The 25,038-nt window shown below is 41.1% G+C and overlaps 2 protein-coding genes and 1 pseudogene across 2 annotated transcripts; 2 read left to right on the top strand and 1 right to left on the bottom strand.

The window, feature by feature from the left end:
* The first annotated feature begins 12,542 nt into the window (after positions 1 to 12,542).
* On the top strand, positions 12,543 to 13,894 carry LOC112224750 (proline-rich protein 15-like protein B). Its single transcript, XM_042306281.1, has 2 exons — positions 12,543 to 12,552; positions 13,569 to 13,894. The coding sequence occupies exons 1-2, from the start codon at positions 12,543 to 12,545 to the stop codon at positions 13,892 to 13,894; spliced, it is 336 nt and encodes a 111-aa protein (XP_042162215.1).
* Positions 13,895 to 15,889: 1,995 nt separating this feature from the next.
* On the bottom strand, positions 15,890 to 22,807 carry LOC112224150 (pyridoxine-5'-phosphate oxidase). The gene is made up of 7 exons (XM_024387506.2): positions 22,569 to 22,807; positions 19,692 to 19,816; positions 19,495 to 19,594; positions 18,556 to 18,609; positions 18,242 to 18,370; positions 16,404 to 16,474; positions 15,890 to 16,290 (listed from the first exon to the last, which is right to left on the bottom strand). The coding sequence occupies exons 1-7, from the start codon at positions 22,755 to 22,757 to the stop codon at positions 16,125 to 16,127; spliced, it is 834 nt and encodes a 277-aa protein (XP_024243274.1). The 5' UTR covers positions 22,758 to 22,807; the 3' UTR covers positions 15,890 to 16,124.
* Positions 22,808 to 23,126: 319 nt separating this feature from the next.
* Positions 23,127 to 24,554, top strand: LOC112224751 (annotated as a pseudogene).
* The last annotated feature ends 484 nt before the right edge of the window (positions 24,555 to 25,038 follow it).

The raw sequence follows: 25,038 nt of genomic DNA, 5'->3' as shown, positions 1-25,038 counted from the left end.
ATTTGAGAATTAGGATGAGCTGCCTATGAATAATCGAATAATTCACACAGAAAGTGAAAAACTGGTTTCACCATTATGCCTAGGCTATTATGCCTGTGTAACAACATGTTTTGTGAAAAATTTTATTCCATGTTTGTTTCTTAAACATTTATTTTCCTTTCCACTATTTTCTAACCATCGTCTTATTTTAAAGGTCCAATGTAACCGTTTTTATCTCAATATTTAATCATTTCTGGATAACAAGTACCTTGCTGTGATTATTTTTTACAATTTGATTTGAAAACAAACAAAAATAGCTTCTTTGCAAAGAACAATTTCTCAAGTAATCGTTTTGCTAGGACTGTCTGGGAGTGGTCTGGGTGGGGAGGGGAAAACAGAAAACTAGCTGTTATTGGTAGAGAGGTTTGGAACAATCTTTCTCTATTGACAAATTTACTGCCTAGCGATGTCCCCAGGCAGGCCAAAAATCCATCCCAGCCAAACAGGCTGAAATTTCAGGCAGTCTTTTCAAACAGTTCTTACACTAAAAGGGAATTATTATAATTTTCACAATATTATTCCAACCTCACAGTGTGTAAATATATATATAAAAAACAGGAAATCCCATTTTTGACTGCACTGGGTCTTTAAAGTCTGACTCGTACACTACATCACTGTGCATGATTCATGACACAATTAAATTTAAAAGGAAAAAAAGAAATTGGAAATGGTAAACAGACATTCTAAATAAAAAAATGGTAAATGGTAAACAGTTCATTATTAAAAATAATTAACCTCATTGAGCATTCTGCGCTGTGCTCTTGCAGTTATCTTTGCAGGGCGACCAGTCCTAGGGAGAGTAGCAACAGTCATGAACTTTCTCCATTTGTAGACAATTTGTCTTTCCGTGGAATGATGAACATCAAGGCTTTTAAATATACTTTTGTAGCCCTTTCCAGCTTTATGCAAGTCAACAATTCCTAATCTTAGGTCTTCTGAGATCTCTTTTGTTCGAGGCATGGTTCACATCAAACAATGCTTCTTGTGAATAGCAAGAAGCATTTCCAATCTCGTCTCATTGATTGGACTCCAGATTTTCTGACTCCTGACTCCAATTAGCCTAGGGGTTCTCATACTTTTCCAACCTTTACTGTGAATGTTTAAATGATGTATTCAATATAGACAAGAAAAATACAATATTTTGTGTGTTATAAGTTTAAGCACAATGTGTGTGTCAATTGTTGTGACTTAGATGAAGGTCAGATCAAATTTAATTATGCAGAAATCCAGGTAATTCCAAAGGGTTCACATACTTTTCAGGCCACTGTACCTTATTTGCATTGGTATTCAGAACTTTTGCCATGAGACTCGAAATTGAGTTTCAGTGCATCCTGTTTCCATTGATCATCCTTGAGATGTTTCAACAACTTGATTGGAGTTCACGTGTGGTAAATTCAATTGATTGGACATGATTTGGAAAGGCACATACCTGTCTATATAAGGTCCCACAGTTGACAGTGCATGTCAGAGCAAAAACCAAGCCATGAGTTCAGAGGAATTATCCTTACAGCGCCGAGAAAGGATTGTGTCAAGGCACAGATCTAGGGAACGGTGGCAAAAAAATGTTTGCAGCACTGAAGGTCCCCAAGAACACAGTGACCTCCATCATTCTTAAATGGAAGAAGTTTGGAACCACCAAGACTCTTCCTAGAGCTGGCCACCCAGCCAAACTGAGCAATCAGGGGAGAAGAGCCTTGGCCAGGGAGGTGACCAAGAACCCGATGGTCACTCTGACAGAGCTCCAGAGTTTCTCTGTGGAGATGGGAGAAACTTCCAGAAGGACAACCATCTCTGTAGCACTCCACCAATCAGTACTTCATGGTAGAGTGGCCAGATGGAAGCCACTCCTCAGTAAAAGGCACATGACAGCCCCTTTGAGTTTGCCAAAAGGCACCTAAAGGACTCTCAGATCATGAGAAACAAGATTCTTTGGCCTGAATGCCAAGCGTCACATCTGGAGGAAACCTAGCACCATCACTATGGTGAAGCATGGTGGTGGCAGCATCATGCTGTGGGGATGTTTTTCAGCGGGAGGTACTGGGAGACTAGTCAGGATCAAGGGAAAGATGAACGTAGCAAAGTACAGAGGGATCCTTGATGAAACCTGATCCAGAGCATTCAGGACCTCATACTAAGGTTTGCCTTCCAACAGGACAACAACCCTAAGCACATAGCCAAGACAACGCAGGAGTGGCTTTGGGACAAGTCTCTAAATGTCCTTGAGTGGCCCAGCCAGAGCCCGGACTTGAACCCGATCGAACATCTCTACAACATATTCTTAAGGCTTGGGACTGGATTATATCTAGCTTTTTTAAAGATGTTTGATCTGCTGAGCCATATGCTATACTTCCATTTAAAAACCCTTCCTCCAACCCTCATGTTATACAGCTTGATAAGTAGGCCTTCCTTTCACACCCTAACCCTTCTCTACATCGAAGGAAAATGGCCACAACCACTTAATTTGCCTGTGCCTTCCATATGACTGACTCAAGGCACAGTATAGGATCCATCGTTCCCCTGCCTTTCTTGAGCACACTGTCATCTGGTGACATTCGTCCTCTACTCTCCAGAAAGTATGTCAGCCTTTCCTTTATCATCTTTTCCATACATTTACATACGTGAAATGTCAACGCTATCAGCCTATAGCTTTAAGGACTTGTCGGGTTTTCCCCTGCTTTCCGTATCGGCATCACTACCACCTGGTTCCAACTTGCAGGCAGTTTTCCTTTCTGCCACACCTTATTGTAAAGGTTTAATACTTTCTCCATTGCAGTGTCACTGAGATGAGCCATCATGATGTAACACATCTCATCCTTCCCAGGAGATGTTACCGAAGCATTAGCTAATGCTCTCTTCATCTCAACCAACGTAAAAGGGGCATTCAATGTATCCCCCACCATCTCTCTCTGACCCAGGACCCCTGGATGTTCTCTGACATCCTCTCTCCCATGCTATCCCTCTTCTGTCAGATTATTTGAGCTGTGCACCTTCACAAATGCCTGGGCTAACATCCCTGCCTTCTCCATATCTCTCACTAAAACAATCTCCCAATTTTTCAGCACAGTGAGATCCCAATCTTGTCTCACCCCACACATCCTCTTAATCATCCCCCATACCTCTTCCACAGGAGTGGTCCTGCCTACGTTTCCACAGAACTGGCGCCCATACCACCTCTTAGCTGTCCTAATGATACTCCTTACTGCATCTTGTGCTTGTTTATACTGAATCAGGTGCTGGTAATTATGGTACCTTTTCTACACTCTGAATGCCTTGTTCCTACACTTTAATGCTTCTCTCCACTCTTCAGTCCACCAGGGAACCTTGCTCTTTCTCTCCCTGTACCCATATAAATCACCTGCCTTGCTCTTTCTCTCCCTGTACCCATATAAATCACCTGCCTTGCTCTTTCTCCCCCTGTACCCATAGGAATCACCTGCCTTGCTCTTCCTCCCCCTGTACCCATAGGAATCACCTGCCTTGCTCTTTCTCCCATGTACCCATAGGAATCACCTGCCTTGCTCTTTCTCCCCCTGTACCCATAGGAATCACCTGCCTTGCTCTTTCTCCCCATTTACCCATAGGAATCACCTGCCTTGCTCTTTCTCCCCATGTACCCATAGGAATCACCTGCCTTGCTCTTTCTCCCCCTGTACCCATAGGAATCACCTGCCTTGCTCTTTCTCCCCCTGTACCCATAGGAAGCACCTGCCTTGCTCTTTCTCCCCCTGTACCCATAGGAAGCACCTGCCTTGCTCTTTCTCCCCCTGTACCCATAGGAAGCACCTGCCTTGCTCTTTCTCCCCCTGTACCCATAGGAAGCACCTGCCTTGCTCTTTCTCCCCTGTACCCATAGGAAGCACCTGCCTTGCTCTTTCTCCCCTGTACCCATAGGAATCACCTGCCTTGCTCTTTCTCCCCCTTGTACCCATAGGAATCACCTGCCTTGCTCTCCCCCTGTACCCATAGGAATCACCTGCCTTGCTCTTTCTCCCCCTGTACCCATAGGAATCACCTGCCTTGCTCTTTCTCCCCCTGTACCCATAGGAAGCACCTGCCTTGCTCTTTCTCTCCCTGTACCCATAGGAATCACCTGCCTTGTGGCCTCTATTATTGCTCCTCTAACTCCATCATTCACTGTTTCTATATCTGAATTGAGATCAACCTGAGACAGTCTGTTCACTCAACTCCTGAAACTTACCCCACTCCGCTTTCCCAAATATCCATCTCCTCAATCCATTTCCTACTGATTCTTCCACCCTCAATCCTACAGTACACATGACAGGATAGTGATCACTACCCCCTGTAGATTCCTCCAAAACCTTCCAACTACATATGCCTGCCATTGAACTTGAGATCAAAGTAAGGTCCACTTGTCCATTTACATCAGTCATTAACCCTCCTTAGAGCATACTATGAGCATTCAAATCCCCACACCACATGACCCATCTCCTATCCTGACCTACATTCCCAAGGGGCATCAAATCTAGTCTTTTACACTAGTTGTAAAAGTTCACTATTCGCATATTCCCCTCTCCCAACCATACCAACATTACTACATACTCCTGTTTAACTCCCTCTCCCATGTGCCTATATGGGATCCTCCGCTTTATAAAGGTAGCACCCCCCCGAGATACCTCACTGCCTGCTCTGTTGATGATTTGTATCTTCTTAGTCTTTGATTGTAATTTGTCTGTGCAATTGATTGCAGCTGTCACAACCTTCCTCATGTCTACTAACATTATTATGTTTTCCCCCATTCTGCTCCCTACATCATGCCCAGCCTGCATCCCACTCTGCACTGGAGTACCTGCTCTTCTAGGTGCCAGTCAGTGTGATCCCCATTAGACTCATGCAGCGCGACACATCTCCTTCACATAGAGTTGATCACGCTATTGATTGTAGCCTGTGGAATGTTGTCCCACTCCTCTTCAATGACTGTGCGAAGTTGCTGGACATTGGAGGAAACTGGAGCACGCTATCGTTCACGTCTATCCAGAGTATCCCAAACATGCTCAATGGATGACATGTCTGATCAGTATGCAGGGCATGGAAGAACTGGGACATTTTCAGCTTCCAGGAATTATGTACAAATCCTTGGGACTTGGGACTTGGAGCATATTATCATGCTGAAATATGAGGGGATGACGGTGGATAAATGGTACGATGATGGGCCTCAGTATTTCGTCACGGTATCTCTGTGCACTGTTTGTTGTCCATGGTTTATGTCTGCCCATACCATAACCCTACCGCCACCATGGGGCACTCTGTTCACAACATTGACATCAACAAACCGCTTGCCCACACTACGTAAGACACGTGGCATGTGGTTTTGAGGCCGGTTGGACGTACTCACAAATTCTCTAAAACAACGTTGGAGGCGGCTTATGTGAGAGATAGGAATATTCAATTATCTGGCTACAGCTCTAGTGCACATTCCTGCAGTCAGCATTCCAATTGCACACGCCTTCAAAACATGAGACATCTATGACAGAACTGCACATTTTAGAGTGGCCTTTTATTGTCCCCAGCACAAGGTGCACCTGTGTAATGATCATGCTGTTTAATCAGCTTCTTGATATTCCACAACTGTCAGGTGGATGGATTATCTTGGCAAAGGAAAACTGCTCACTAACAGGGATGTAAAATATTTTTGCCACAAAATTGAAGAGAAATAAGCTTTTTGTGCATATGGAAAATGTCTGGGATCTTTTTTTCCACTCATGAAACATGGGACCAACACTTTACATGTTGTATTTATATTTTTGTTCAGTGTAATTACAGAATACAGTTAACTTCTTCACAATAATTAGCAAAGCCTGAGTCACCTTAGAATCTTAGACATGTACATGAAAACACACATACAAAAATTGTACTGGACAATTTATTGGTGCCTCTGCATTAATATGAATTGTATGTATTTATTTGATCATTTACAATAGGCCAACATAGCCAAAATATTGATCAACATGAACACTCATGAGAAATAAAGGTGATAAAAAATATTAGTGAGACATAAGAAAATATTAGAACAGTTAGCCCAGTGTGCAGGACCCATTGATTCGTACAATTTGTAATGCTCATCTCCAGTCTGAATGCTTTAAAAAAAACAATACAAGTAACAACCTTTGATATTATAACACGGAAAAGTGAACTACTTAGGCTTTAGGAAACACAACCAACTAAAGAGATTGATGGGGAGGGGAGCAGGAGAGGAGGGGGACCCATGTACCCCGCTTCAATCAAGCAGGCTTCAGTTACCCACTTGGCTTCAGTCACACCCAACATTGATTCAGGAGACAAATCCAGCTGTGGCCTCCTCCTTGTCAGACCTCTCACACTGGGCAGACAGGGGTCCTGGGATGGACAGCTCACACAGCTTCCCCACATACTTTAAATGTTATTTAATTTTATTGAACCTTTATTTAACTAGGCAAGTCAGTTAAATACAAATTCTTATTTACAATGATGGCCTACCAAAAGGCAAAAGACCTCCTGCGGGGACAGGGGCTGGGATTAAAAATCAAAATCAAATATAAATACAGGACAAAACACACATCACGACAAGAGAGACAACACTACATAAAGAAAGACCTTAGACAACAACAACACACCATGCTAGCAACGCAACATGACAACAACATGGTAGCAACACTACATGACAGCAGCACAAGATGATACCAGCACAAAACAGGGTACAAACATTATTGTGCACAGACAACAGCACAAAGGGCAAGAAGATAGAGACAACAATACATCACGCAATGCAGCCACAACTGTCAGTAAGTGTCCATGATTGAGTCTTTGAATGAAGAGATTGAGATAAAACTGTCCAGTTTGAGTGTTTGTTGAACCCTGAGGACCTCAAATTACAATGGCTTGAGAAAGTATTCACCCCCTTGGCATTTGTCCTATTTTGTTGCCTTACAACCTGGAATTAAAATAGATTTTGGGGGGGTTTGTATAATTTGATTTACACAACATGCCAACCACTTTGAAGATAAAATATTTTTTCTTGTGAAACAAACAAGAAATAAGAAAAAAAAAACAGAAAACTTGAGTGTGCATAAATATTCACCCCCCCCAAAGTCAATACTTTGTAGAGCTACCTTTTGCAACAATTACAGCTGCAAGTCTCTTGGGGTATGTCTCTATAAGCTTGGCACATCTAGGCACTGGGATTTTTGCCCATTCTTCAAGGCAAAACTGCTCTAGCTTGTTCAAGTCAGATGGGTTCCGCTGGTGTACAGCAATCTTTAAGTCATACCACAGATTCTCAATTGGATTGAGGTCTGGGCTTTGACAAGGCCATTCCAAGACATTTAAATATTTCTCCTTAAACCACTCGGGTGTTGCTTTAGCAGTATGCTTAGGGTCATTGTCCTGCTGGAAGGTGAACCTCTGTCCCAGTCTCAAATCTCTGGAAGACTGAAACAGGTTTCCCTCAAGAATTTCCCTGTATTTAGTGCCATCCATCATTCCTTCAATTCTGACCAGTTTCCCAGTCCCTGCAGATGAAAAACATTCCCACAGCATGATGCTGCCACCACCATGCTTCACTGTGGGGATGGTGTTCTCGGGGTGATGAAGGGTGTTGGGTTTGCGCCAGACAAAGCGTTTAACATGATTGCCAAAAAGCTCAATTTGAGTCTCATCTGACCAGAGTACCTTCTTCCATATGTTTGGGGAGTCTCCCACATGCCTTCTGGCTCACACTAAATGTGTTTGCTTATTTTTTCTTTAAGCAATGGCTTTTTTTCTGTGCCACTCTTCCATAAAGCCCAGCTCTGTGGAGTGTACCGCTTAAAGTGGTCCTATGGACAGATACTCCAATCTCCGCTGTGGAGCTTTGCAGCTCCTTCAGGGTTATCTTTGATCTTTTTGTTGCCTCTCTGATTAATTCCCTCCTTGCCTGGTCCATGAGTTTTGGTGGGCGGCCCTCTCTTGGCAGGTTTGTTGTGGTGCCATATTCTTTCCATTTTTAATAATTAATTTAATGGTTCTCCGTGGGATGTTCAACGTTTCTGATATTTTTTTATAACCCAACCCTGATCTGTGCTTCTCCACAACTTTGTCCCTGACCTGTTTGGAGAGCTCCTTGGTCTTCATGGTGCCGCTTGCTTAATGGTATTGCAGACTGGTTAGACTGTAAACTCTCCTTCCAGACCCACATCAAACATCCCCAATCCAAAGTTAAATCTAGAATTGGCTTCCTATTTCGCAACAAAGCATCCTTCACTCATGCTGCCAAACATACCCTTGTAAAACTGACCATCCTACCAATCCTCGACTTCGGCGATGTCATTTACAAAATAGCCTCCAATACCCTACTCAACAAATTGGGTGCAGTCTATCACAGTGCCATCCGTTTTGTCACCAAAGCCCCATATACTACCCACCATTGAGACCTGTACACTCTCGTTGGCTGGCCCTCGCTTCATACTCGTCGCCAAACCCACTAGCTCCAGGTCATATACAAGACCCTGCTAGGTAAAGTCCCCCCTTATCTCAGCTCGCTGGTCACCATAGCATCACCCACCTGTAGCACGCGCTCCAGCAGGTATATCTCTCTGGTCACCCCCAAAACCAATTCTTTCTTTGGCCGCCTCTCCTTCCAGTTCTCTGCTGCCAATGACTTGAACGAACTACAAAAATCTCTGACTGGAAACACTTATCTCCCTCACTAGCTTTAAGCACCAGCTGTTAGAGCAGCTCACAGATTACTGCACCTGTACATAGCCCGTCTATAATTTAGCTCAAACAACTACCTCTTTCCCTACTGTATTTATTTTATTTTATTCATTTATTTTGCTCCTTTGCACCCCATTATTTTTATTTCTACTTTGCACATTCTTCCACTGCAAATCTACCATTCCAGTGTTTTACTTGCTATATTGTATTTACTTTGCCACCATGGCCTTTTTTTGCCTTTAACTCCCTTATCTCACCTCATTTGCTCACATCGTATATAGACTTGTTTCTACTGTATTATTGACTGTATGTTTGTTTTACTCCATGTGTCGAACTACTTTGCTTTATCTTGGCCAGGTTGCAATTGTAAATGAGAACTTGTTCTCAACTTGCCTACCTGGTTAAATAAAGGTGAAATAAAAATAAATACAATTTTTAAAAAGACTCTGGGGCCTTTCATATACTGAGATCATGTGACAGATCACGTGACACATAGATTGCACACATGAGGACTTTATTTAACTAATTATGTGACTTCTGAAGGTAATTGGTTGCACCAGATCTTACTTAGGGGCTTCGTAACAAAGGGGTGAATACATATTCACGCACCACTGTCCCGTTTTTGATTTTTTTTCTAGTTTTTTGAAACAAGTTATTTTTTAAATTTCACTTCACCAATGTGGACTTTTTGTGTATGTCCATTACATGAAATCCAAATAAAAATCGATTTAAATTGCAAGTTGTAACTATCACGCCCTGACCTTAGTTCCTTTGTTATGTCTCTATTTTGGTTTGGTCAGGGAGTGAGTTGGGTTGGGCATTCTATGTTGTTTTTCTATGTTTTCTTTTCTGTGTTTGGCCTGGTATGGTTCCCAATCAGAGTCAGCTGTCTATCGTTGTCTCTGATTGAGAACCATACTTAGGTAGCCTTTTCCCACCTGGTGTTTGTGGGTAGTTGTTTCCTGTTTTGTGTTGTGTCACCTTTCAGGACTGTTTCGATTTTCGTTGTTTCACTTTGTTATTTTTTATTTCGTGTTCAGATATATTAAATTAACATGGACACTTACCACGCTGCATTTTGGTCCGATCTTTCCTGTTCCTCAGATGAAGAAGATCGTTACAGTAACTCAACAAAATAGGAAAAATGCCAAGGGGGATGAATACTTTTGCAAGGCACTGTAGTCATATGAGGTCTCTTTGTAACAGTAAAATCAAAGATGGCAGAGAGTGTAATGTACCACCACTCTGATATCCGAAAGTTCTGTATGTAATAACACAAAAAAATCCTGGGCTATTAATGTAAGAAATAACACGTAAAAATAAATGGAATTAATGCAGCCCTATCCATCAGCCTCCTTTTTAAGTCCCCCCAGAGATGTTCGATTGGGTTCAAGTCCAGGTTCTGGCTGGGCCACTCAAGGACATTCAGTAACTTGTCCTGAAGCCACTCCTGTGTTGTCTTGGCTGTGTGCTTAGGGTTGTTGTCTTGTTGGAAGGTGAACCTTTGCCTCAGTCTGAGGTCCTGAGCGCTCTGGAGCATGTTTTCATCAAGGATCTTTCTGTATTTTTGGGAAAACTCCAAGCGGGCTGTCATGTGCCTTTTACTGAGGAGTGGCTTCCGTCTGGCCTGATTGGTAGAGTGCTGCAGAGATGGTTGTCCTTCTGGAAGGTTCTCCCATCAATTGAATTTACCAGAGGTGGACTTCAATCAAGTTGTAGAAACATCTCAAGGATGATCGATAGAAACAGGATGCACCTGAGCTCAATTTCGAGTCTCATAGTAAAGGGTCTGAATAGTTATGGAAATAAGGTATTTATGTTTGAAATTTTGTATAAATTAGCAAACATTTATAAAAACTTGTTTTCCCTTTGTCATTATGCAGTACTGTGTGTAGATTGATGAGGGAGAAAAAATATTTAATACATTTTAGAATAAGGCTGTCATGTAACAAAATGTTGAAATAGTCAAGTGGTCTGAATACTTTCCAAAGGCACTGTATGGGTAACAGGGTTGATGTTTTATGCTCAACCCGCTCGGTTTTTCAGCACAAAACACCAGAAAATGTCAGAAAAGAGCAGCTCACCTGCTTTTACAGTATGATTTGACTATTAGATGTTCAATGTTACCTTTGAAAAAAACATTTAGAAAGGAATAGTTTCACCATATTAATTAAAACAAGAGTTAAGTTTATGTAACTGACCTTAAAATGAGGGATGTAAATGAATCACATGAAATAAATTATAATCTTCAGAAAGGATTTTTCAAAGCAACAAAATAACTAGGGCTTTACAATGATGGTGAGAACTTGGAGATATGTAGGGGTTAAGTGGGTTAAAATCTTCCTAGAAGTCACAGGGGTGCACTGAGTGACATGTCAAAATGCTGAATTTTGGCCCTTTAGCAAGTCTTTATTGCTTTAATAAATTTGATCTATTGAATTATCCATGTGGTTTATATTGAAGGGCACTTTATGTAATATAACATGCTTTAATTTAATTGGTTCACAATTTCTACTTAAAATACGCAAAAGGCATTATTTTGTGGAATGACTCAATTGCTGTATGAAAAGTCACTATTAATGCATCCATTCCATCGTCTAAGTGTTTATGTGTGATAATTTATTCCGTTTTTGTTGAGAGTTCCAGGACATTTGAGCAAAATGTATTTATATTTATATTATTAGGGAAAAAGTCTGTCGATGTGCCCTTGAGCGAGGCACTTTACCCTAATTGTTCCTGTAAGTCAGTCTGGATAAGAGCACCTGCTAAATTACTAAAATGTAAATGTATATGAACATTTTCACCAGATTTGACCTTTGACCCCTTGAAAATGGCCGTAAAAATCAATGTGACATCCAGCCTAACTTTGTGTATCACCCAATCCTTGTTTGATCTAGCATGGATGAAAGCCTCTAACAAGCTATTTTTTCAAGCACTTTCTCCAGGTTGACTGTCGTACTTAACTCAAAGGCCCGTGCAGTCAAAAATGCGATTACCCTTATGTTTTGTATATTTCCACACTATGGGGTAGTGTAAAAGCTGTTTGAAAAGACTGCCTGAAACTTCTGCCTGTTTTGGTTGGATGGAGTTTTGGCCTGCCTGGTGACATCACCAGGTGGTAAATTAGTTAATAAACCAATAACAAAGAGACTTCCAAACAGGGTTGGAACTTAAATTATTTTCCAATCGTTTCATTCTGAACAGAACCATATATTTTTTTGGTTCCGTTCCACTGTTCTGGCCAGCAAAATAAAGCTCTGAACGGGTTCGACCCCAAATTTAAAAAAAAAAATAATTGTTCCTTTTTAAACTTCAGATTTTTTTCTTCTTACATTTAGCTCAAAATTAAATTATTTCACCAATCAGTGCAGATAGAGCAGTGGAGTGTGCTATGGAGCGGGCAAGCTATAAGTGTAGGATGCGATATGCGACAAATTTTGCGGGTGTTGGAGAGCGCGAGAGAGGGTGGAGCAGGAGGTTTGGCTTGAAGCACTGGGCATCTTGTTGTTTGACATGCATTACCTGAAATAGGCCCACAGAATTATACCTATGGAGGAGCAGCTTCTTTGAAGGAACATCTTTGAACTTCAGAGAGTTGGCTTCATGTTGGACCAGAGCTGGCGAGCTAAAAGTAATTAACCGGTTCCCATGCTTTTAAAATAATGATTCTGTTCCGGAACAGTATAGATTACTTTTGTTCCCAGTTTTCGGTTCTGTCCCCTGAACCTTTTCCGGTTTTGTTCCAGTTCCAACCCCTGGTTCCAAACCTCCGTCAATGTAACGGTTTTCTTCTGGGGAAAGAGAGGCGGACCAAAATGCAGTGTGGTTAGTTTTGTCCATCTTTAATAAAGATGAAAATACAACAATCTACAAAACAAGAACCGTGAAAAAACCGAAACAGTCCTATCTGGTGCCACAAACACAAAGACAGGAACAATCACCCACAAAACCCAACACAAAACAGGCTACCTAAATATGGTTCCCAATCAAAGACAATGACTAACACCTGCCTCTGATTGAGAACCATATCCGACTAAACATAGAAATAGACAAACCAGACACACAACATAGAATGCCCACCCAGCTCATGTCCTGACCAACACTAAAACAAGGAAAACACACACGAACGATGGTCAGAACGTGACAGTCAATAACAGCCAGTTTTCAGTTTTCCCCTCCCACAATCCCAGTAAGGGAAATAATTATGACCAAGAAATTATTTGATATTGAGGTAAAAACAGCTGCATTGGACCATTAGGATAAAAGTTTATCATCATCAGCTTATGCAATTTTATTTAAAGGTGCAATATGCAGAAATTGCTCCGCTATTTCCTGGTTGCTAAAATTCGAATAGTTTGCCAAATTTCAGTTTATGTGACGAAACAATCAGTGTAGAGAATCATTGTACCGTCGAAACCGCTGTGAAATATATTTTCAATAACCCAAAATACTGCATTTTCAGATGTTTGAAGCTTCTGTACAAAAACAAAAGTAGAAGTCGCAAAAACTAAACTTAAGAATAGGAATCATACAAATAGCGCACATAGAACAGATCTACCGCTTCTTACACTTGCTTTCAATGAGAATGACAGATCTATAACTAATATTCCTATGTGAATTTGTCACCCAAAAAGTTACATTTTGCAGCTTTAAAGGTCTGGATAATTTTCACTTTAGTCTGCCAATCAACTACAAGAAACATGTCAGCATTGTCTCAAGAATCCCCCCTGCCTTTGTCTCTTGAACTTGAATCCTCTTGCTGTGCAACTGTCACAAAGACCCACATTACTGATTGACAAAACCGGGTGCCCTTTCCCTCCCTAAGTCTGCACCCCCTCCAGTCTCTGTCTGTGCCGTGGCTGACCCTGGCTGGTGGAAGCTGACCTTCTCAAGCAAGAAGTCTGAGGTCAAGGTTCTGTACAAGATCCCCCCAGAGTATGGCAATAACACTGGGAATAAGAAGCATTCCAACAGCTCTCAGATCCCCACAGACAACCAGTTCAGTGCCAGACTGGAGAAGATAGTCGATAAGTCGGTCACTGAAGGGCGCCATGTTAAGGTATCCCACTCTGGTCGCTTCAAGACGATCCGTGCCACACTGGCTGAGAACTCAATGTTGTCCCCTGAACATGGTCTTAGTGATGAGGACCACAGGACAGAGAAATAACATACAGTGGGGCAAAAAAGTATTTAGTCAGCCACCAATTGTGCAAGTTCTCCCACTTAAAAAGATGAGAGAGGCCTGTAATTTTCATCATAGGTGCACTTCAACTATGACAGACAAAATGAGAAAAAAATATCCAGAAAATCACATTGTAGGATTTTTTATGAATTTATTTGCAAATTACAGTGGAAAATAAGTATTTGGTCAATTTGGTCAATTTGGTCAAGATGGACTGGCCCGCCCGTTCCCCAGACCTGAATCCAATTGGGCACATCTTGTCTCGCTCCATCCACCAACCATTGCCCCTGTTGCACCACATACTGTCCAGGAGTTGGCGGATGCTTTAGTCCAGGTCTGGGATGAGATCCCTCAGGAGACCATCCGCCACCACATCAGGAGCATGCCCAGGCGTTGTAGGGAGGTCATACAGGCACGTGGAGGCCACACACACACACACAACTGAGCCTCATTTTGACCTGTTTTAAGGACATTACATCAAAGTTGGATCAGCCTGTAGTGTGGTTTTCCACTTTAATTTTGAGTGTGACTCCAAATCCAGACCTCCATGGGTTGATAAATTTGATTTCCATTGATAATTTTTGTGTGATTTTTTTGTCAGCACATTCAACTACAGTGCCTTGTGAAAGTATTCGGCCCCCTTGAACTTTGCGACCTTTTGCCACATTTCAGGCTTCAAACATAAAGATATAAAACTGTATTTTTTTGTGAAGAATCAACAACAAGTGGGACACAATCATGAAGTGGAACGACATTTATTGGATATTTCAAACTTTTTTAACAAATCAAAAACTGAAAAATAGATGTAAACGTAAGTGTTCATCTCTAGGAGACAGAATGTATCTTCTTCCTGAGCGGTATGACAGCTGTGTGGTCCCATGGTGTTTATACTTGCGTACTATTGTTTGTACAGATGAAGGTGGTACCTTCAGGCATTTGGAAATTGCTCCCAAGGATGAACCAGACTTGAACCAGACAGATTTTTTTCTGAGGTCTTGGCTGATTTCTTTTGATTTTACCATGATGTCAAGCAAAGAGGCACCGATTTTGAAGGTAGGCCTTAAAATACATCCATAGGTACACCTTGAATTGACTCAAATGATGTCAATTAGGCTATTGGAAGCTTCTAAAGCCATGACATATTTTCTGGAATTTTCCAAGCTGTTTAAAGGCACAGTAAACTTAGCGCATGTAAACTTCTGCCCCACTGGAATTGTGATACAGGGAATTATAAGTTAAATAATTTACCTGTAAACAAGTGTTGGGAAAATGACTTGTGTTATGCACAAAGTAGATGTCCTAAACACCTTGCCAAAACTATAGTTTGTTAACAAGACATTTGTGGAGTGGTTGAAAAACGAGTTTTAATGACTCCAACCTAAGTGTATGTAAACTTCCGACTTCAACTGTACCTATATATATATATATATACACACCTTTATATATACACACCTTAATATACCTTAACATACGTCTATTTCAAAGGCAGTTTTATCCACAGACACGGATTGCCCGTCGAACCAATCCATAACAAATTCAAGACAAGGACTTCAGCCTAATAGACTATCGTTATTACATTATGACAGAGAAACTGCTGTGGATGTGGTCCATTAAAAGACATATTAACAGCTAGACAGACCATGTAGGCTATCCTTGCTCCAATAGAATGGAACTCATGTACGAACGTTAAATAACTGACACAGTACTGGAGATTGTGCTTTTTACAAGTACAGTTTCTAGAGGTTGTTGAGGCCTGCGGAAACACATTGCTGATTTTCTGTCAATCATTACCAAACAGTGACTACTCTACTAGACAGACTTTGCACTTCATGAGTCAGAAAATGCAAAACATTCCATATAGCATATTCAGATTAGTAAAACTTTGTGTCACAGGTTATGTGCCAGACTGTATAGTTCATAGTTGCATCACATGAATCATGTTCCATTGTTGCCTTGGAGACAATAGACAATCAGGCCTCCTAACCAACCAGAAAATGTCTCCTTTATTTGGTATAAAACAATACCAATTGAACAGAACAGCAAATTATGGCTTAATAAGATACACATCATATAGCACTTAGTTATTCAACATCAAAGTGTTCCTCATGTATTGAAATAATGGTGGTTTGATTGATGATGTTGACATCAGGAGTGAGTTGTACGCTAGCCCTAATCTCCAGCCTGCTCTTTAGTCCATTTCCCCTAACCGTCCTTGTCAAGGGGATAGCCTCTGGTACACCCAGCCCGCCTCAGCATGATGTTGATGCTCTTCTAGAACACTCTCTCCATTTTTCGGCCGTGTGAAAACAATACGGTCATGTAGCCTGTTGGTCTGACCCTGCCAGAACTCTATCATGTAAGGCTTGACGATATAGCCTCCCCTGTTGGAGACAGGCAAAAACAAGAACAGGCTTGCATGATAAGACCACTTACTGCACAGGTTTGGCATGGCAAAGTCATGTAGAATTCCTGGTGATTTGATAGTAATACTAACCAATAGTCAGGCATTGGGACATCTGTGTCCTTGTACTTTTCCTCCAGCTCCACATTTTTCTGTCTCAGGTACTGCAGAGTGAAACAAAACCGTCAAATGGGCGATTCCACGCCAGGACAGACCAAGAATATTTTGTGTATCTCAGATTCTGGCAATTCTCACAGAGAAACTTCATTGGGAGGAAGGATGTTTTGACAGGCTTTTACATTTGACAGGCTCATACATATCACTCTTTATTTTTTATTTTTTTGACAGGCTCATACATATCACTCTTTATTTTTATCATGATGAAAGGAAAGTGGTCATTTTAGGCCCTTTGAAAAACTAGTTTTAATGACTCCAACCTAAGTGTATGTAAACTTCCAACTTCAACTGTAAAACCACTCCACAAATTTCAACCACTCCACAAAATGGGGAGGTTTGCAAGCCGAAGAACACCATCCCAACCATGAAGCACGGGGGTGGCAGCATCATGTTGTGGGAGTGCTTTGCTGCAGGAGGGACTGGTGAACTTCACAAAATAGATGGCATCATGAGGGAGGAAAATTATGTGGATATATTGAAGCAACATCTCAAGACATCAGTCAGGAAGTTAAAGCTTGGTCGCAAATGGTTCTTCCAAATAGACAATGACCCCAAGCATACTTTCAAGGTTGTGGCAAAATGGCTTAAGGACAACAAAGTCAAGGTATCGGAGTGGCCATCACAAAGCCCTGACCTCAATCCCATAGAACATGTGTGGGCAGAACTGAAAAAGTGTGTGCGAGCAAGGAACTGAGTCAAACCTGACTCAGTTACACCAGCTTTGTCAGGAGGAATGGGTCAAAATTCACCCATCTTATTGTGGGAAGCTTGTGGAAGGCTACCCGAAACATTTGACCCAAGATAATCAATTTAAAGGCAATGCTATCAAATACTAATCGAGTGTACGTAAACATCTGACCCACTGGGAATGTGATAAAACAAATAAAAGCTGAAATGAATCATTCTCTCTGCTATTATTCTGACATTTCCCATTCTTAAAATAAAGTGGTGAGCCTAACTGACCTAAGACAGGGAATTTTTAATAGGATTAAATGTCAAAAATTGTGCAAAACTGAGTTTAAACGTATTTGGCTAAGGTGTATGTAAACTTCCGACTTCAACTGTATACTGTACATGCCTCCTGTAAGACCCTATGATCCGTGAACCATACATGATACGAAAACATCTTGGTGTCATTATACTTCTTTACAGTGTGCTTTCAAGTATGGAGTATTTCGAGATTCTGAAATAAAATGTTTAACATTCATTTATTCAACATAAACAACATGAATATCTCAAAAGTACCCTTTTTGATACATCGTTTGGAATAATATCCTCTTCAAACACATACAATTTCCAGAGTGGGCTCTCTGGTACCATTGAAGAAAAGACAAATGTAATACATAGACATGTATATTATAGGTCATTACCAATCACAGCCCTCCTTTAGGATTGCACATTCACATTTATTTTTTACTGTGTATATTATTATTTTTATTCATTTAACTAGACGAGTCAGTTAAGAACAAATTCTTATTTACAATGATGGCCTACCAAAAGGACCTAAAATAGCCAATTTCATTATCATTTTCAAAAAAAATGTTTGTCATACATGTCAAGCATCCTTCCTCCCAATGAAGTTTCTATGTGAAAATTGGCAGAACAATCTGCAATACCCCAAAATATTTTTGGGCTATCCTGGCCTGGAATTGCCCAGATTGAACATATTTCATTAATTTCCCTAATTTTGAGGGAATAAGACCCTCAATGGTGGATGGCAATAATACAGTGGAGTAGCATGGACTGGTTCTTACATTTCTGTCAGGGACGGCAGTGCTTTGTCTGCTCACAATGGCCCCGATCTGGCTACTCTTGGGCCGGGAGTGGAAGTAGTCACAGGAGCTCTGGTAGGGGATTCTCTCCACATTGCCCTCGATACGGATCTGCACACACACATTCTCAAGGGTAGTGCCAACTACTGTACAGCAAATTCAGTGTCATCCTGCATTAGTTAATTAATTAAAAAACCACATCACAATGTGTTTTTGAAAATCGAAGATATTTGAAGACATTAAAACAATGGGTTGACAAGTAGGCTACATTTTAAGAGGTAAAATGAAGCACATACCTGCCTGTTGATGGGCTCCCAGTAAAAGCACAGACATGCGTAAGGGTTGCTCTCCTACAGGAAGGGAAAGTAAAAATTCTGATGTAAAGTCTGCAAACAGAAGTAGTATGGCTGGGCGATATGGCCCACATATCATATCACAGTAGTTTTTAGTGTTGCTGGTATTTTACTATTTTTAATTTATTTTTTAAATAATAAAAGTTCGACATTTGCTTTATGAGTAGTGCGTGATGCTACGGTGGCAACACATACATTCTACGTGATTTTAATGGGTCTTTCTTCCTTCTGATTGTTTTATACTGTTCAATTTAACTTCAACCTAAAATGATTTCCTGCATTTTCGTCAATTTCTGCATTTCCTCCACTCATTTTAGATAATTTCCACACTGCCAGCTAAATAGCGATTAGCAGCTAACAGGATTTAGCTAAAACGTGCTAAGAAAAGACAATGTAGCTGTTTGCAGATGTAACTTAAACTAATTGTGTAATTATAGAACGCTTGTGGATTTAAATTAAGAAGACAAGTGGAAATAACATCGTTGTCATCAACATTGTTGCATGTGCTGGATTGACCATGCAGACTGAACAGAAGTGTCTCGTGGTCAAGCAACAACAAATGCGCTCCTTGAGTGACAAGGGGCGTGGCTACGTCTGTGTGGAAAGCGGCATAGATATAGAGAGCGGAGAAGGATGACTCAAGTAGAAGGTGTAAACTATAAAAATGGACGTTACACACGGCATATCACATTTAACAAACCAAACATTCAAATACCGTTATAGAAGGTAAAGTAAAAACCCAAACCGGTCCGTGCATCAATATCGGTATATTGTAAAATCCTGTATACTGCCCAACCCTAAGAATAGTTTGGCATAGTCTAGTAGTTCATACATTTGAGAGAACAGGAAGATGCCTGCCTTATGACAGTAGCAGACACTAACCAGCTCTCCACCTTTCCGGCTCTCGTAGTTGGTAAAGAAGCGGAAGCCTTCATCGCAGTAGCCTTTTAACAAGACCATACGAGCAGATGGACGTCCTTCTCTTCACAGAGAAATAAGCAGATTGATAGAAAATGTGTTACAATTTGAGTTTAAGAAGCAAGCATTGTGTTTGATGGAGTATTTATGGGGGTACTCACTTAGTGGATGTGGCGATGCACATTGCATTGGGCTCTCCAATTTCAGGACATTTTGTGGCTTGATCAAACCAATCTCCAAACTGCTTGATGGGGTCCAGAGACACGAGCTGATTCTCCTCAAAGCACTACGACATGTCAATATAATGACACTTTTACATCAAAATGCACATTACATTGAAAACATAAGCAGACATTGACATTTAAGGAAATACATTTTAAGCAATGTCTATTATGCCATCTTCAATACATTTCTGATATCTATCCAATTACTGGGGTGTATGCAGTGAAGTGAAGCTTCATAACAGTGTAGATGATAAAGATGTTATGACTAGAGGTGACACAATTCTCTATTCTAGTATGTGGACAGCTGCTTGTTGAACATCTCATTCTAAAATCATGGGAATTAATATGGAGTTGGTCCCCCCTTTGCTTTTATAACAGCCTCCACTCTTCTGGGAAGGCTTTCCACTAGATGTTGGAACTTTGCTGCGTGGACTTGCTCCCATTCAGCCACAAGAGCATTAGTGAGGTCAGGCATTGATGTTTGGCAATTAGGTCTGGCTTGCAGTCGGTGTTCCAATTCATCCCAAAGGAGTTAGATGGGGTTGAGGTCAGGGCTCTGTCCAGGTCAGTCAAGTTCTTCCATACCGATCTTGACAAACCATTTCTGTATGGACCTCGCTTTGTGCACGAGGGCATTGTCATGCTGAAACTTGAAAGGGCCTTTCCCAAATTGTTGCCACAAAGTAGGAAGCACAGAATCGTCTAGAACATGGATCATCAACTAGATTCAGCCGCGAGCCAATTTTATCTTGAGGTGATGGTCGGGGGGCCGGGAACATATTTACAATAATTTGTATATGGCAAATTGACCTCAAGAAATACAGTATGACTGAAACAGAATCATTTCTAACCATGCTTACATTTGTATATGGTCACGTTTTTCTCTATTATGCGTGGGACTACTTGGGAACAGATTTTTTAAAGTAAAATCATTTTTAGCTGATTTCCTTTCCTGTTTTTAGTCTAATATGTTTAACAACAAAACATGTATGTATTTATTTTCTCAGAAAACCTGGGTGGACAAATAAAACCACCAAAGGGCTAAATTCGGACAGCGGGCTTCCAGTTGGGGAAACCTGGTCTAGAATATCATTGTTTACTGTGTTGTTAAAACTTTCTTCACTGGAACAATAAAGGGCCTGAACCATGAAAAACAGCCCCAGACCATTATTCCTCCTCCACTAAACTTTACAGTTGGCACTATGCATTGGGGTAAGTAGCGTTCTCCTGGCATCCATCCACCAAACCCAGATTTGTCCGTCGGACTGCCAGATGGTGAAGCGTGATTCATTATTCCAGAGAACGTGTTTCCACTGCTCCAGAGTTTAAAGGCAGCAAGCTTTACACCACTCCAGCCAATGCTTGGCATTGTGCATAGTGATCTTAGACTTGTGTGTGCCTTTTCGGCCATGGAAACCCATTTCATGAAGCTCCCGAGGAACAGTTCTTGTGCTGACGTTGCTTCTAGAAGCAGTTTGGAAGTTGGTAGTGAGTGTTGCAACCGACGACAAAAGATTTTTACGCGCTTCAGCACTCAACGGTCCCGTTCTGTGAGCTTGTGGGACCGAGAGACTGAAAAACAGCTTCTATCAAGGCCATCAGACTGTTAAACAGCCACCACTAACATTGAGTGGCTACTGCCAACACACTGTCAATGACACTGACTCTACTCCAGCCACTTTAATAATGGGAATTGATGGGAAATGATGTAAATATATCACTAGCCACTTTAAACAATGCTACCTTATATAATGTTACTTACCCTACATTATTCATCTCATATGCATACGTAGATACTGTACTCTATATCATCGACTGCATCCTTATGTAATACATGTATCACTAGCCACTTTAACTATGCCACTTGGTTTACATACTCATCTCATATGTATATACTGTACTCGATATCATCTACTGTATCTTGCCTATGCTGCTCTGTACCATCACTCATTCATATATCCTTATGTACATATTCTTTATCCCCTTACACTGTGTATAAGACAGTAGTTTTTTTGGAATTGTTAGTTAGATTACTTGTTCGTTATTACTGCATTGTCGGAACTAGAAGCACAAGCATTTCGCTACACTCGCATTAACATCTGCTAACCATGTGTATGTGACAAATAAAACATTTTTTTTTTTTTTTTTGTGTGGTCTACCACTTCGCAGCTATGCCGTTGTTGCTCCAAAGACGTTTCCACTTCACAATAACACCCCAGGGCAGCTCTAGCAGTGCAGCAATTTTACAAACTGACTTGTGGGAAAGGTGACATCCTATGATGGTGCCACGTTGAAAGTCTCTGAGCTCTTCAGAAAGGCAAATCTACTGCCACTGTTTGTCTACAGAGATTGCATGGCTGTGTGCTCGATTGTATACACCTGTCAGCAACGGGTGTGGATGAAATACCGGAATCCACTAATTTTAAGGGGTGTCCACAGACTTTTGCATATATAGTGTATATTATAGGGCCGTTATGCTCCCTTTCGCCAGTGGTGGAGCTGTTGGGAGATGCCCCTTCATTACATCACAAGACGTTGCACGTAAGCAAAGTCAGCTTTGTAAGCAGATTTTACATTTGACTAAAGTGCAATGTGATGGAAATGTTGGGGTCATCAAGGTCATTTACACTTCAAAACAGTGCTAAATAATACACCACTGAAACAATGTGGGCAAACTGGATAGGCATTGTTGTGCCGCTGGAATATGCAAGTATCTGCATTTGCCATTGACATTCAACCCAAATTAGAAGGGTAAGTGAGGTAGCTTGTGCCATAACAAGAATGTAAGAAATAAAAACTATTGTTTATTCTCACCTCTTCGTCTCCTTTGTATTTTTTCCGCATGCCACTGAGATCCATGGTTGTAGAACCACTCGTAGATTTCGTGCAAAAGGACCGAGAAAATAAGGCTCGACAGCAAGCTGTCAAAGAGGCATGGGGATGAAAGTATTGACCTATTTCACTGATATTCTTCAATGTACTGCAACTGGGTATGCGCCTCATGCTTGTACAACAACCACGCAAAGCCTGACCGACGTAATCACGTTCACTGTCTCACGTAAAATATTACGCAAACATTCGCTGACTTTTAAAAAAACCCAAAAACAATACTGTATGAAGAGAGGCAGAAACTGCTTCTCCAGGAGAAATAGGTGGCAAGCTAAGCTTATGCGCTGAACTACGCATATTCGAACTACGCATATACAGGCCGTCAAATCAAATGATTTTTTTTAAACGAAAATGAAAACGTGTCAGTTTGTAATTTGCACGAGGTTGGAGAAATAACATGTTCAACTAGTTAAGGCATTTGCTCGAATCTTGGTTGTTCCTTTAGATTTCGAGAAAATTACATTATTAAATGAATACAGCTACATGTCGAGTCAAACCATGTTGTTGGAGCACGAGTCTATGTCCTCGGTTGTACACAGTGTACACCTTATGACTTCCTAACTAGCCGTCATTAGTTAGTTACACCGGCTAGTTACATAAAAAGCTAGTTACATTGTAGCAAGTACCTGGCTAGCAAGTGCATGGCAACAACAGCCTTTAAAAATACACCTGGAGAAAAAACGAATGGCAACTTCATGCTTTACTCTTGGGTGGAAAGTTATTACAGAAAGCTTGATGTGCAAAATGCTCTGTACACTACCATCATATCCATCCTTTCTTTGATGTCAAACCTGAGCCAAGACCATCACTGTACAAAGATAATCACATTGACAGAAAGATGTATTGTATTGTATAACTCACACCATATACTGTATTATTGGAATGTATACACATGAACACTTTTATTCCATGCAACACAGGTTTTATTGCCTGCATAGAACAGTAGGGCTCCTGAGTGGCGCAGTGGTCAAACCAGTTCAGGAGGTCAGTGAAGTCCAGCGCATGTGTTTATAACTGAAAAACAAGCACAAGCAACCTGTCAATGTTCGTGTGCATACTGGAGCTGTCTTTTCAGCACCACACAAACACACATCTATAGTTGTGTAGCGCTGAAAGGAGAGCTCCTCCATCCAGTCAGTTAGGAATAGCATCCGGTCAGTCAGGAATAGTAGTGACGTGAGCTGGTATCGAGATGTGGACTGATTTATGAGTCCTGGTTTATTCACAGGAAAGTGGCCTGGTGTTGCTCTTGAAGGATTTGCAGACAGTGTTCCAGGACTGTAAGATGATCGCTGTGATCCAAAACAACCCCACCAATTCAGAGGACATTCTGCATCTCAAGCATAGGCTCTGCTAGCATGGAATCAACATTACGTTTATTTATATTGTGCCTTTGAGGCAAATTGTATAGCCGTTTGCATTTGGAAAGATTTTAATATGACGTTTTTAAAATTGTTTAACCACAGGTGATGAGGTCCTACCTGCCAGACAGCCCTTACATTAACATGGGGCCTCTATTCATTGGCCAGACTGTTATATTTGTTATTAAAGAGCCAAAGGTGAAGCAGATGTTTCTGAGTTTGAGGACCAGCCCCAGGTGGTATTATTGGGTAAGTACAATCTGATGGTCCTACTACCAGTATAGCAAAACTGTATTACATGACTTCAGTGGAGATACTATAATACAAGCAATTGTGCAATGTCTTACTTTTCCTCCCACTGTTTTAAGGGCCCATAAATGGAAGACATTACTGAGTCGGCAGGGGGTGTTGAACTATTGCCAAGCTGTCGTCAGTGACCCTGGTCCAGGGAAAGCTGGTGAGCGACCTGACCATGATGACCCCTCAGACAGCCTCCATGCTGCAACGCCACCCCGTCCACCTCTCATTGCTGCTCCAGCAAAAAAAGTAAATGCACCAACCTACTTGGTTAAAGAGGTTAAGAGGTAATAGTCTAGGGTGATCCTTTTTTAATATATCAAAATCTGAGTAGACATTTGCAAAAGTCATTACCAAGAGTCATGCATGTTGCAATAGTAATGAGAATCAGTCTAGCCAAAATAAACACAAGTGGTCTCGGGGAGATCCTGACAAATGCTAATCTGGGGATTACAGAATGTTCACTTGGGTCAGTCTATTACCGATTACCGCTGCTATTCTGGGTTTGTGGGAGAGAACCTAACATATTCATCTCAATTCAATATCAGTCTGTCACAGGGCAAGCCCTACTAACCCACAGGGTTGCGTATTAATTGATTGTGTGTGTGCTATATCACATGAAGTATCCTGTTCAAATAGCCCTCTTGAGTTTCTAATTTAACAATAGAAAATAGCTTTTCACATGATGTCAAAACCTTGGATCATGTGTATTCTATGCTGCAGAACGACATTGAAGA

This window comes from Oncorhynchus tshawytscha, linkage group LG25, assembly GCF_018296145.1.
Source record: "Oncorhynchus tshawytscha isolate Ot180627B linkage group LG25, Otsh_v2.0, whole genome shotgun sequence".
In the NCBI taxonomy this organism is placed as follows: domain Eukaryota; kingdom Metazoa; phylum Chordata; class Actinopteri; order Salmoniformes; family Salmonidae; genus Oncorhynchus; species Oncorhynchus tshawytscha.
Note: the sequence above shows the minus strand (reverse complement) of the source record. Positions and strands in the feature narration are given on the sequence as shown.